Genomic DNA, 12,932 nt, shown 5'->3' on the forward strand with positions numbered 1-12,932 from the left:
CTAGAGCTGTTCTACTGGAGCTGTTCTACTAGAGCTGTTCTACTATAGCTGTTCTACTGGAGCTGTTCTACTGGTAACTGTTCTACTAGAGCTGTTCTACTGGAGCTGTTCTACTGGTAACTGTTCTACTGGAGCTGTTCTACTGGAACTGTTCTACTGGAACTGTTCTACTGGTAACTGTTCTACTGGAGCTGTTCTACTGGAACTGTTCTACTGGTAACTGTTATACTGGAACTGTTCTACTGGTAACTGTTCTACTGGAGCTGTTCTACTGGAACTGTTCTACTGGTAACTGTTCTACTGGAGCTGTTCTACTGGAGCTGTTCTACTGGTAACTGTTCTTCTAGAGCTGTTCTACTGGAGCTGTTCTACTAGAGCTGTTCTGCTGGTAACTGTTCTACTAGAGCTGTTCTACTGGAGCTGTTCTACTAGAGCTGTTCTATTAGAGCTGTTCTACTGGAGCTGTTCTAATGGAGCTGTTCTAATGGAGCTGTTCTACTGGAGCTGTTCTACTAGAGCTGTTCTACTAGAGCTGTTCTACTGGAGCTGTTCTAATGGAGCTGTTCTACTGGAGCTGTTCTACTGGAGCTGTTCTACTGGAGCTGTTCTATTGGAGCTGTTCTAATGGAGCTGTTCTATTAGAGCTGTTCTACTGGAGCTGTTCCACTAGAGCTGTTCTACTAGAGCTGTTCTACTAGAGCTGTTCTACTGGAGCTGTTCTACTGGAGCTGTTCTACTGGAGCTGTTCTACTGGAGCTGTTCTCCTGGAGCTGTTCTACTGGAGCTGTTCTACTGGCGCTGTTCTACTGGAGCTGTTCTACTAGAGCTGTTCTACTAGAGCTGTTCTACTAGGGCTGTTCTACTGGAGCTGTTCTACTGGAGCTGTTCTACTGGAGCTGTTCTACTGGAGCTGTTCTACTAGAGCTGTTCTACTAGAGCTGTTCTACTAGAGCTGTTCTACTGGAGCTGTTCTACTGGAGCTGTTCTACTGGAGCTGTTCTACTAGAGCTGTTCTACTGGAGCTGTTCTACTGGAGCTGTTCTACTGGAGCTGTTCTACTAGAGCTGTTCTACTGGAGCTGTTCTACTAGAGCTGTTTACATTTACATTTAAGTCATTTAGCAGACGCTCTAATCCAGAGCGACTTACTGTTCTATTAGAGCTGTTCTACTGGAGCTGTTCTACTAGAGCTGTTCTACTAGAGCTGTTCTACTGGAGCTGTTCTACTAGAGCTGTTCTATTAGAGCTGTTCTACTGGAGCTGTTCTAATGGAGCTGTTCTACTGGAGCTGTTCTACTGGAGCTGTTATAATGGAGCTGTTCTAATGGAGCTGTTCTAATGGAGCTGTTCTACTAGAGCTGTTCTACTGGAGCTGTTCTACTGGAGCTGTTCTACTGGAGCTGTTCCACTAGAGCTGTTCTACTAGAGCTGTTCTACTGGAGCTATTCTACTGGAGCTATTCTACTGGAGCTATTCTACTGGAGCTATTCTACTGGAGCTGTTCTACTGGAGCTGTTCTACTGGAGCTGTTCTACTGGAGCTGTTCTACTGGAGCTGTTCTACTGGAGCTATTCTACTGGAGCTATTCTACTGGAGCTGTTCTACTGGAGCTGTTCTACTGGAGCTGTTCTACTGGAGCTGTTCTACTGGAGCTGTTCTACTGGAGCTATTCTACTGGAGCTGTTCTACTGGAGCTGTTCTACTGGAGCTGTTCTACTAGAGCTGTTCTACTGGAGCTGTTCTACTGGAGCTGTTCTACTAGAGCTGTTCTACTAGAGCTGTTCTACTGGAGCTGTTCTACTGGAGCTGTTCTACTGGAGCTGTTCTACTAGAGCTGTTCTACTGGAGCTGTTCTACTGGAGCTGTTCTACTGGTAACTGTTCTACTAGAGCTGTTCTACTGGAGCTGTTCTACTGTTCTAACTGTTCTACTGGAGCTGTTCTACTGGAGCTGTTCTACTGGAACTGTTCTACTGGAGCTGTTCTACTGGTAACTGTTCTACTGGAACTGTTCTACTGGTAACTGTTCTACTGGAACTGTTCTACTGGAGCTGTTCTACTGGTAGCTGTTCTACTGGAACTGTTCTACTGGTAGCTGTTCTACTGGAGCTGTTCTACTGGTAGCTGTTCTACTGGAGCTGTTCTACTGGAACTATTCTACTGGTAGCTGTTCTACTGGAACTGTTCTACTGGTAACTGTTCTACTGGAACTGTTCTACTGGTAACTGTTCTACTGAAGCTGTTCTACTGGTAACTGTTCTACTGGTAACTGTTCTACTGGAGCTATTCTACTGGAGCTGTTCTACTGGAGCTGTTCTGCTGGAGCTGTTCTACTGGAGCTATTCTACTGGAGCTATTCTACTGGACCTGTTCTACTGGAGCTGTTCTACTGGAGCTGTTCTACTGGAGCTGTTCTACTGGAGCTATTCTACTGGAGCTGTTCTACTGGAGCTATTCTACTGGAGCTGTTCTACTAGAGCTGTTCTACTAGAGCTGTTCTACTAGAGCTGTTCTACTGGAGCTGTTCTACTGGAGCTGTTCTACTGGAGCTGTTCTACTAGAGCTGTTCTACTATAGCTGTTCTACTGGAGCTGTTCTACTGGTAACTGTGTCTCCTGACCCCTCCTGTCTCAGCCTCCAGTATTTCTGCTGGAGCTGTTTATGTGGAGCTGTTCTACTGGTCAGTTTGTTCTATCTGGAGTACTGTTCTCCTGTCCTGTTCTACTGGAGCTGTCCTGTGTAAGCTGTTCTAAGTGAGCTGTTCTCTAAGCTGTTCTCCTCTCTCTTCTCTGGAGCTGTTCTACTGGAGGACCTGTTCTACTAGAACCTGTTCTACAGGACTGTTCTACTGACATGATGACTCCTTGCTGTCCCCAGTCCACCTGGCCATGCTGTTCTACTCCAGCTTTCTACTGGCCTGTTCCCTAGGACCATGTCCCAGGACTACCTGACATGAGGACTGTTTGCTGTCCCTGTTCCACTGGGAGCTGTTCTGCTAGAGCAGTTTCAACTGTTCTACTGGAGCTGTTCTATTCAACCATGCTGGTCATTTATGGAACATTTGAACATCTTGGAGCTGTTCTGTTGGAGCTGTTCACCTGCACAGCCTGAAGAGCTGTTCTACTGAGCCATTCTACATGGAGCTGTTCTCTAATTTCTCTTTCTGTTCTCTCTCTCGGAGGACCTGTTCCCTGGAGCTGTTGCCCCAGGACTACCTGACATGATGTTCTCCTTGCTGTTCCCCAGTCTGTTCTGACTGTGCTGCTGCTCCAGTTTCTACTGAGCTGCCTTATTATTATTTGACCATGCTGGTCATTTATGAGCATTTGAACATCTGGTCATGTTCTGTTCTAATGTTCTACTGGAGCACAGCCAGAAGAGGACTGCCACTGTTCTACATGGAGCTGTTCCGGTTCCCACTCTAGGTTTCTTCCTAGGTTTTGGCCTTTCTAGGGAGTTTTTCCTAGCTACTGGAGCTGTTCTACACCTGCATTGTTTGCTGTTTTGGGCTTTTACTGGGCTTTCTACAGCTGTTCTTTGAGATATCAGCTGTTCTACGAAGGGCTATATAAATAAATTTGATTTGATTTGATTTGAACTGTTCTACTAGAGCTGTTCTACTGGAGCTGTTCTACTGGTAACTGTTCTACTGGAGCTGTTCTACTGGAACTGTTCTACTGGAACTGTTCTACTAGAGCTGTTCTATTAGAGCTGTTCTATTAGAGCTGTTCTACTGGAGCTGTTCTAATGGAGCTGTTCTACTGGAGCTGTTCTACTGGAGCTGTTCTATTGGAGCTGTTCTAATGGAGCTGTTCTAATGGAGCTGTTCTACTAGAGCTGTTCTATTAGAGCTGTTCTACTGGAGCTGTTCCACTAGAGCTATTCTACTGGAGCTATTCTACTGGAGCTATTCTACTGGAGCTGTTCTACTGGAGCTGTTCTACTGGAGCTGTTCTACTGGAGCTATTCTACTGGAGCTATTCTACTGGAGCTGTTCTACTGGAGCTGTTCTACTGGAGCTGTTCTACTGGAGCTGTTCTATTGGAGCTGTTCTAATGGAGCTGTTCTAATGGAGCTGTTCTACTAGAGCTGTTCTATTAGAGCTGTTCTACTGGAGCTGTTCCACTAGAGCTATTCTACTGGAGCTATTCTACTGGAGCTATTCTACTGGAGCTGTTCTACTGGAGCTGTTCTGCTGGAGCTGTTCTACTGGAGCTGTTCTACTGGAGCTGTTCTACTGGAGCTATTCTACTGGAGCTGTTCTACTGGAGCTGTTCTACTGGAGCTGTTCTACTGGAGCTATTCTACTGGAGCTATTCTACTGGAGCTATTCTACTGGAGCTATTCTACTAGAGCTGTTCTACTAGAGCTGTTCTACTGGAGCTGTTCTACTAGAGCTGTTCTACTAGAGCTGTTCTACTGGAGCTGTTGTACTGGAGCTGTTGTACTGGAGCTGTTCTACTGGAGCTGTTCTAATGGAGCTGTTCTACTAGAGCTGTTCTACTGGAGCTGTTCTACTGGAGCTGTTCTACTGGAGCTATTCTACTGGAGCTGTTCCACTAGAGCTGTTCTACTAGAGCTGTTCTACTGGAGCTATTCTACTGGAGCTATTCTACTGGAGCTATTCTACTGGAGCTGTTCTACTGGAGCTGTTCTACTGGAGCTGTTCTGCTGGAGCTGTTCTACTGGAGCTGTTCTACTGGAGCTATTCTACTGGAGCTATTCTACTGGAGCTGTTCTACTGGAGCTGTTCTACTGGAGCTGTTCTACTGGAGCTATTCTACTGGAGCTGTTCTACTGGAGCTATTCTACTGGAGCTATTCTACTGGAGCTATTCTACTAGAGCTGTTCTACTAGAGCTGTTCTACTGGAGCTGTTGTACTGGAGCTGTTCTACTGGAGCTGTTCTACTAGAGCTGTTCTACTATAGCTGTTCTACTGGAGCTGTTCTACTGGTAACTGTTCTACTAGAGCTGTTCTACTGGAGCTGTTCTACTGGTAACTGTTCTACTGGAGCTGTTCTACTGGAACTGTTCTACTGGAACTGTTCTACTGGTAACTGTTCTACTGGAGCTGTTCTACTGGAGCTGTTCTACTAGAGCTGTTCTACTATAGCTGTTCTACTGGAGCTGTTCTACTGGTAACTGTTCTACTAGAGCTGTTCTACTGGAGCTGTTCTACTGGTAACTGTTCTACTGGAGCTGTTCTACTGGAACTGTTCTACTGGAACTGTTCTACTGGTAACTGTTCTACTGGAGCTGTTCTACTGGAACTGTTCTACTGGGAACTGTTCTACTGGAACTGTTCTACTGGTAACTGTTCTACTGGAGCTGTTCTACTGGAACTGTTCTACTGGTAACTGTTCTACTGGAGCTGTTCTACTAGAGCTGTTCTGCTGGTAACTGTTCTACTAGAGCTGTTCTACTGGAGCTGTTCTACTAGAGCTGTTCTATTAGAGCTGTTCTACTGGAGCTGTTCTAATGGAGCTGTTCTAATGGAGCTGTTCTACTGGAGCTGTTCTACTGGAGCTGTTCTACTGGAGCTGTTCTACTAGAGCTGTTCTATTAGAGCTGTTCTATTAGAGCTGTTCTACTGGAGCTGTTCTAATGGAGCTGTTCTACTGGAGCTGTTCTACTGGAGCTGTTCTATTGGAGCTGTTCTAATGGAGCTGTTCTATTAGAGCTGTTCCACTAGAGCTGTTCTACTAGAGCTGTTCTACTAGAGCTGTTCTACTGGAGCTGTTCTACTGGAGCTGTTCTACTGCAGCTGTTCTACTGGAGCTGTTCTCCTGGAGCTGTTCTACTGAAGCTGTTCTACTGGCGCTGTTCTACTGGAGCTGTTCTACTAGAGCTGTTCTACTAGAGCTGTTCTACTAGGGCTGTTCTACTGGAGCTGTTCTACTGGAGCTGTTCTACTGGAGCTGTTCTACTGGAGCTGTTCTACTAGGGCTGTTCTACTAGAGCTGTTCTACTAGAGCTGTTCTACTGGAGCTGTTCTACTGGAGCTGTTCTACTGGAGCTGTTCTACTAGAGCTGTTCTACTGGAGCTGTTCTACTGGAGCTGTTCTACTGGAGCTGTTCTACTAGAGCTGTTCTACTGGAGCTGTTCTACTAGAGCTGTTTACATTTACATTTAAGTCATTTAGCAGACGCTCTTATCCAGAGCGACTTACTGTTCTATTAGAGCTGTTCTACTGGAGCTGTTCTACTAGAGCTGTTCTACTAGAGCTGTTCTACTGGAGCTGTTCTACTAGAGCTGTTCTATTAGAGCTGTTCTACTGGAGCTGTTCTAATGGAGCTGTTCTACTGGAGCTGTTATAATGGAGCTGTTCTAATGGAGCTGTTCTAATGGAGCTGTTCTACTAGAGCTGTTCTACTGGAGCTGTTCTACTGGAGCTGTTCTACTGGAGCTGTTCCACTAGAGCTGTTCTACTAGAGCTGTTCTACTGGAGCTATTCTACTGGAGCTATTCTACTGGAGCTATTCTACTGGAGCTATTCTACTGGAGCTATTCTACTGGAGCTGTTCTACTGGAGCTGTTCTGCTGGAGCTGTTCTACTGGAGCTGTTCTACTGGAGCTATTCTACTGGAGCTATTCTACTGGACCTGTTCTACTGGAGCTGTTCTACTGGAGCTGTTCTACTGGAGCTATTCTACTGGAGCTGTTCTACTGGAGCTATTCTACTGGAGCTGTTCTACTAGAGCTGTTCTACTGGAGCTGTTCTACTGGAGCTGTTCTACTAGAGCTGTTCTACTAGAGCTGTTCTACTGGAGCTGTTCTACTGGAGCTGTTCTACTGGAGCTGTTCTACTAGAGCTGTTCTACTAGAGCTGTTCTACTATAGCTGTTCTACTGGTAACTGTTCTACTAGAGCTGTTCTACTGGAGCTGTTCTACTGGTAACTGTTCTACTGGAGCTGTTCTACTGGAACTGTTCTACTGGAACTGTTCTACTGGTAACTGTTCTACTGGAACTGTTCTACTGGTAACTGTTCTACTGGAGCTGTTCTACTGGAACTATTCTACTGGTAACTGTTCTACTGGAACTGTTCTACTGGTAACTGTTCTACTGGAGCTGTTCTACTGGAACTGTTCTACTGGTAACTGTTCTACTGGAACTGTTCTACTGGTAACTGTTCTACTGGAGCTGTTCTACTGGTAACTGTTCTACTGGAGCTATTCTACTGGAGCTGTTCTACTGGAGCTGTTCTGCTGGAGCTGTTCTACTGGAGCTATTCTACTGGAGCTGTTCTACTGGACCTGTTCTACTGGACCTGTTCTACTGGAGCTGTTCTACTGGAGCTGTTCTACTGGAGCTATTCTACTGGAGCTGTTCTACTGGAGCTATTCTACTGGAGCTGTTCTACTAGAGCTGTTCTACTGGAGCTGTTCTACTAGAGCTGTTCTACTGGAGCTGTTCTACTGGAGCTGTTCTACTAGAGCTGTTCTACTATAGCTGTTCTACTGGAGCTGTTCTACTGGTAACTGTTCTACTAGAGCTGTTCTACTGGAGCTGTTCTACTGGTAACTGTTCTACTGGAGCTGTTCTACTGGAACTGTTCTACTGGAACTGTTCTACTGGTAACTGTTCTACTGGAACTGTTCTACTGGTAACTGTTCTACTGGAGCTGTTCTACTGGAACTATTCTACTGGTAACTGTTCTACTGGAGCTGTTCTACTGGAACTATTCTACTGGTAACTGTTCTACTGGAACTGTTCTACTGGTAACTGTTCTACTGGAGCTGTTCTACTGGAACTGTTCTACTGGAACTGTTCTACTGGTAACTGTTCTACTGGAGCTGTTCTACTGGAGCTGTTCTACTGGTAACTGTTCTTCTAGAGCTGTTCTACTGGAGCTGTTCTACTAGAGCTGTTCTGCTGGTAACTGTTCTACTAGAGCTGTTCTACTGGAGCTGTTCTACTAGAGCTGTTCTATTAGAGCTGTTCTACTGGAGCTGTTCTAATGGAGCTGTTCTACTGGAGCTGTTCTAATGGAGCTGTTCTACTAGAGCTGTTCTATTAGAGCTGTTCTACTGGAGCTGTTCTACTGGAGCTGTTCCACTGGAGCTGTTCTACTGGAGCTGTTCTACTGGAGCTGTTCTACTGGAGCTGTTCTACTGGAGCTATTCTACTGGAGCTATTCTACTGGAGCTATTCTACTGGAGCTGTTCTACTGGAGCTGTTCTACTGGAGCTGTTCTACTGGAGCTGTTCTACTGGAGCTATTCTACTGGAGCTGTTCTACTAGAGCTGTTCTACTGGAGCTGTTCTACTGGAGCTGTTCTACTAGAGCTGTTCTACTAGAGCTGTTCTACTAGAGCTGTTCTACTGGAGCTGTTCTACTGGAGCTGTTCTACTGGAGCTGTTCTACTGGAGCTGTTCTACTAGAGCTGTTCTACTATAGCTGTTCTTCTAGAGCTGTTCTACTGGAGCTGTTCTACTAGAGCTGTTCTGCTGGTAACTGTTCTACTGGTAACTGTTCTACTGGAGCTGTTCTACTGGTAACTGTTCTACTGGATCTGTTCTACTGGATCTGTTCTACTGGAGCTGTAATACTGGATCTGTTCTACTGGATCTGTAATACTGGAGCTGTAATACTGGATCTGTTCTACTGGAGCTGTAATACTGGATCTGTTCTACTGGATCTGTAATACTGGATCTGTTCTACTGGAGCTGTTCATCTGGAGCTGTAATACTGGATCTGTAATACTGGAGCTGTAATACTGGAGCTGTTCATCTGGAGCTGTAATACTGGAACTGTGTGTGTGTGTGTGTGTGTGTGTGTGTGTGTGTGTGTGTGTGTGTGTGTGTGTGTGTGTGTGTGTGTGTGTGTGTGTGTGTGTGTGTGTGTGTGTGTGTGTGTGTGTGTGTGTGTGTGTGTGTGTGTGTGTGTGTGTGTGTGTGTGTGTGTGTGTGTGTTGGGGTCTTAAGGGAAATCTGCTACTCTGTATCTATTAACTGAATGCATTGGCATAGTTTCTGCATAACACTGTCTGATTAAAGGACACAAGTAAAGCAATTTGTCAGCAAAATTATGCTTTCATTGCCCATCTTCCGCTGTAGCATGGTGGCTGGTGTAAAGTAATATGAAAATAAGATGAAGAGGAGGACAAGCAGGAGGGGAGGAGGAGAAGTAGGAAGAAGAGGAGCAATGAGAGGAGGAAGAGGAGGAGGAGGAGAAGGAAAGTCGGAGGAGGAGGAGGAAGAGCAGCAGGAGGGGAGGAGGAGGAAGAGGAGCATCAAGAGGAGGAAGAGGAGGAGGAGAAGGAGAGGCGGAGGAGGAAGAGCAGCAGGAGGGGAGGAGGAAGAAGAGGAGCAATGAGAGGAGGAAGAGGAGGAGGAGGAGAAGGAAAGTCGGAGGAGGAGGAAGAGCAGCAGGAGGGGAGGAGGAGGAAGAGGAGCAACGAGAGGAGGAAGAGGAGAAGGAAGAGAGGAGGAAGATGAGAAGGAAAAGAGGAAGGGGAGGAGATGGAGGAGGAGGAAGAGGAGAATGAGGAGGAGGAGCAGAAGGTGGATGGAGGAGGAGGAAGAGGAGAATGAGGAGGAGGAGGAGGAGGAGGAGCATGTCTTACCTGTGGTTCTAAACTAGGCTTTTTGACCAGACTGATATGGGAATGTTCATTCTGATGCAACGGACTACCACTGGAGCGAAACCCATTCACTGTGGAGGAGAGAGAAAGAAAGAAAGAAAGAAAGAAAGAAAGAAAGAAAGAAAGAAAGAAAGAAAGAAAGAAAGAAAGAAAGAAAGAAAGAAAGAAAGAAAGAAAGAAAGAAAGAAAGAAAGAAAGAAAGAAAGAAAGAAAGAAAGAGAAAGAAAGAAAGAAAGAAAGAAAGAAAGAGAGAGAGAGAGAGAGAGAGAGAGAGAGAGAGAGTGAAAGAGAAAGAGAGAGAGTGAGCGAGAAAGAGAGAGAGAGAGATTCATAGACAGAGTGAGAGAGAGAGAGAGAGAGGGGATCGAGAAAGAAAGTGGAGATAGAAAGGGGGAGAGAGAGAGAGAGAGAGAGGGAGAGAGAGAGAGAGAGAGAGAGAGAGAGAGAGAGAGAGAGAGAGAGAGAGAGAGAGAGAGAGGGAGAGAGATCAACCACTGCACAACAGCAGAACCTGAGACAGAGCTGCATTTCCTGACAAAATGTAAAATATATAAAACAATTAGAGTGTCATTTTCCCAAATTTGAAACCCTTATTCAAGAGAGAGAGAGAGAGAGAGAGAGAGAGAGAGATCAACCACTGCACAACAGCAGAACCTGAGACAGAGCTGCATTTCCTGACAAAATGTAAAATATATAAAACAATTAGAGTGTCATTTTCCCAAATTTGAAACCCTTATTCAAGAGAGAGAGAGAGAGAGAGAGAGAGAGAGAGAGAGAGAGAGAGAGAGAGAGAGAGAGAGAGAGAGAGAGAGAGAGAGAGAGAGAGAGAGAGAGAGAGAGAGAGAGAGAGAGAGAGAGAGAGAGAGAGAGAGAGAGAGAGAGAGAGAGACAGAGAGAGAGAGAGATCAGAGAGAGAGAGAGAGACAGAGAGAGAGAGAGAGAGAGAGAGAGAGAGAGAGAGAGAGAGAGAGAGAGAGAGAGAGAGAGAGAGAGAGAGAGAGAGAGAGAGAGAGAGAGAGAGAGAGAGAGAGAGAGAGAGAGAGAGAGAGAGAGAGAGAGAGAGAGAGAGAGAGAGAGAGAGAGAGAGAGAGAGAGAGAGAGAGACAGAGAGAGAGAGAGAGAGAGAGAGAGAGAGAGAGAGAGAGAGAGAGAGAGAGAGAGAGAGAGAGAGAGAGAGAGAGAGAGAGAGAGAGAGAGAGAGAGAGAGAGAGAGAGAGAGAGAGAGAGAGAGAGAGAGAGAGAGAGAGAGAGAGAGAGAGAGAGAGAGAGAGAGAGAGAGAGAGAGAGAGAGAGAGAGAGAGAGAGAGAGAGAGAGAGAGAGAGAGAGAGAGAGAGAGAGAGAGAGAGAGAGAGAGAGAGAGAGAGAGAGAGAGAGAGAGAGAGAGAGAGAGAGAGAGAGAGAGAGAGAGAGAGAGAGAGAGAGAGAGAGAGAGAGAGAGAGAGAGAGAGAGAGAGAGAGAGAGAGAGAGAGAGAGAGAGAGAGAGAGAGAGAGAGAGAGAGAGAGAGAGACAGAGAGAGAGAGAGAGAGAGAGAGAGAGAGAGAGAGAGAGAGAGAGAGAGAGAGAGAGAGACAGAGAGAGAGACAGAGAGAGAGAGAGAGAGAGAGAGAGAGAGAGAGAGAGAGAGAGAGAGAGAGAGAGAGAGAGAGAGAGAGAGAGAGAGAGAGAGAGAGAGAGAGAGAGAGAGAGAGAGAGAGAGAGAGAGAGAGAGAGAGAGAGAGAGAGAGAGACAGAGAGAGAGAGAGACAGAGAGAGAGACAGAGAGAGAGAGAGACAGAGAGAGAGAGAGACAGAGAGAGAGAGAGAGAGAGAGAGAGAGAGAGAGAGAGAGAGAGAGAGAGAGAGAGAGAGAGACAGAGAGAGAGAGAGAGAGAGACAGAGAGAGACAGAGAGAGAGAGAGAGAGAGAGAGAGAGAGAGAGAGAGAGAGAGAGACAGAGAGAGAGACAGAGAGAGAGAGAGAGACAGAGAGAGACAGAGAGAGAGAGAGACAGCTTTAGTACCTGTAGGTAGTGAGGTGTGTTTCAGAGGGCTGTTGGGGGTCCCAGGTACCCTGGAAGGTCTCTCCCATGTTGTCTCTGGAAGCAGACAGGAACATGAAAGCCAATTGAACTTGAGTTATTTTTATTACCCAATAATGACAAAGCAAAAACAGATGTTAATACATTTTTGCAAATATTTATAAATCCTTATGATGATTTACCAAATCAATTACTGGGAGCTTATATATGAGGTGTGTGACTGTCTTTATTTTTTATAGTTTATAGTTTATTCGCCATTAGTTAACACCTCCACACAAAATAATTGTTCTGTGTGCGCCAGCTCACTGTTTTTTATTCTGCAAATATATATTTAAAAAAAATACAGAAATACCTCATTTACATAACTATGCTATGAGACTAGAAATTGAGCTCAGGTGCATCCTGTTTCCATTGATCACCCTTGAGGTGTTTCTACAACTGTGATTGGAGTCCACCTGTGGTAAATTCTATTGATTGGACATGTTTTGGAAAGGCACACACCTGTCTATATAAGGTCCCACAGTTGACAGTGCATGTCAGATCAAAAACCAAGCCATGAGGTTGAAGGAATTGTCCGTAGAGCTCCGAGATATGATTGTGTCGAGGCACAGATCTGGTGAAGGGTACCAAAAACATTCTGCAGCATTGAAAGTCCTCAAGAAAACAGTGGCCTCCATCATTCTTAAATGGAAGACGTTTGGAACCACAAAGACTCTTCCTAGAGCTGGCCACCCGGCCAAACTGAGCAATAGGGGGAGAAGGGCCTTGGTCAGGGAGGTGGCCAAGAACCCAATGGTCACTCTGACAGTGCTCCTGAGTTCCTCTGTGGGGATGGTAGAACATTCCAGAAGGACAACCATCTCTGCAGCATTCCACCAATTAGGCCTTTATGGTAGAGTGACCAGACGGAAGCCATTCCTCAGTAAAAGGCACATGACAGCCCGCTTGGAGTTTGCCAAAAGGCACCTAAAGACTCTGACCATGAGAAACAAGATTCTCTGTTCTGATGAAACCAAGATTGAACGCTTTGGCCTGAATGCCAAGCATCACATCTGGAGGAAACCTGGTACCATCCCTACGGTGAAGCCTGGTGGTGACAGCATCATGTTGTGGGGATGTTTTTCAGCGGCAGGGACTGGGAGACTAGTCAGGATCGAGGCAAAGATGAACGGAGATCCTTGATGAAAACCTGCTCAGGACCTCAAGACTGGGGCTCACCTTCCAACAGGACAATGACCCTACGCACAGAGCCAAGACATCACAGGAGTGGCTTCGGGACAAGTCTCTGAGTGTCCTTGAGTGGCCTAGCCAGAGCCCAGACTTGGAA

The 12,932-nt window shown here is 46.0% G+C and overlaps 1 protein-coding gene across 2 annotated transcripts in view; it reads right to left on the reverse strand.

Moving 5' to 3' along the window:
• LOC124047538 (growth arrest-specific protein 7-like) overlaps positions 1-12,932 on the reverse strand; it is a 111,385-nt gene that overhangs the window by 48,713 nt on the left and 49,740 nt on the right. The window contains exons 3-4 of one of the 2 annotated variants that reach the window (XM_046367849.1): positions 11,588-11,662; positions 9,600-9,656 (exon numbers count right to left, since the gene is read on the reverse strand). In XM_046367849.1, coding sequence (XP_046223805.1) covers positions 9,600-9,656; positions 11,588-11,662 — 132 coding nt within the window. Of the gene's footprint in view, positions 1-9,567; positions 9,657-11,587; positions 11,663-12,932 lie in introns of both variants that reach the window. The other variant, XM_046367847.1, reaches the window with a different exon arrangement.

The sequence above is a fragment of the Oncorhynchus gorbuscha genome, linkage group LG11, assembly GCF_021184085.1.
Source record: "Oncorhynchus gorbuscha isolate QuinsamMale2020 ecotype Even-year linkage group LG11, OgorEven_v1.0, whole genome shotgun sequence".
Lineage (NCBI taxonomy): Eukaryota > Metazoa > Chordata > Actinopteri > Salmoniformes > Salmonidae > Oncorhynchus > Oncorhynchus gorbuscha.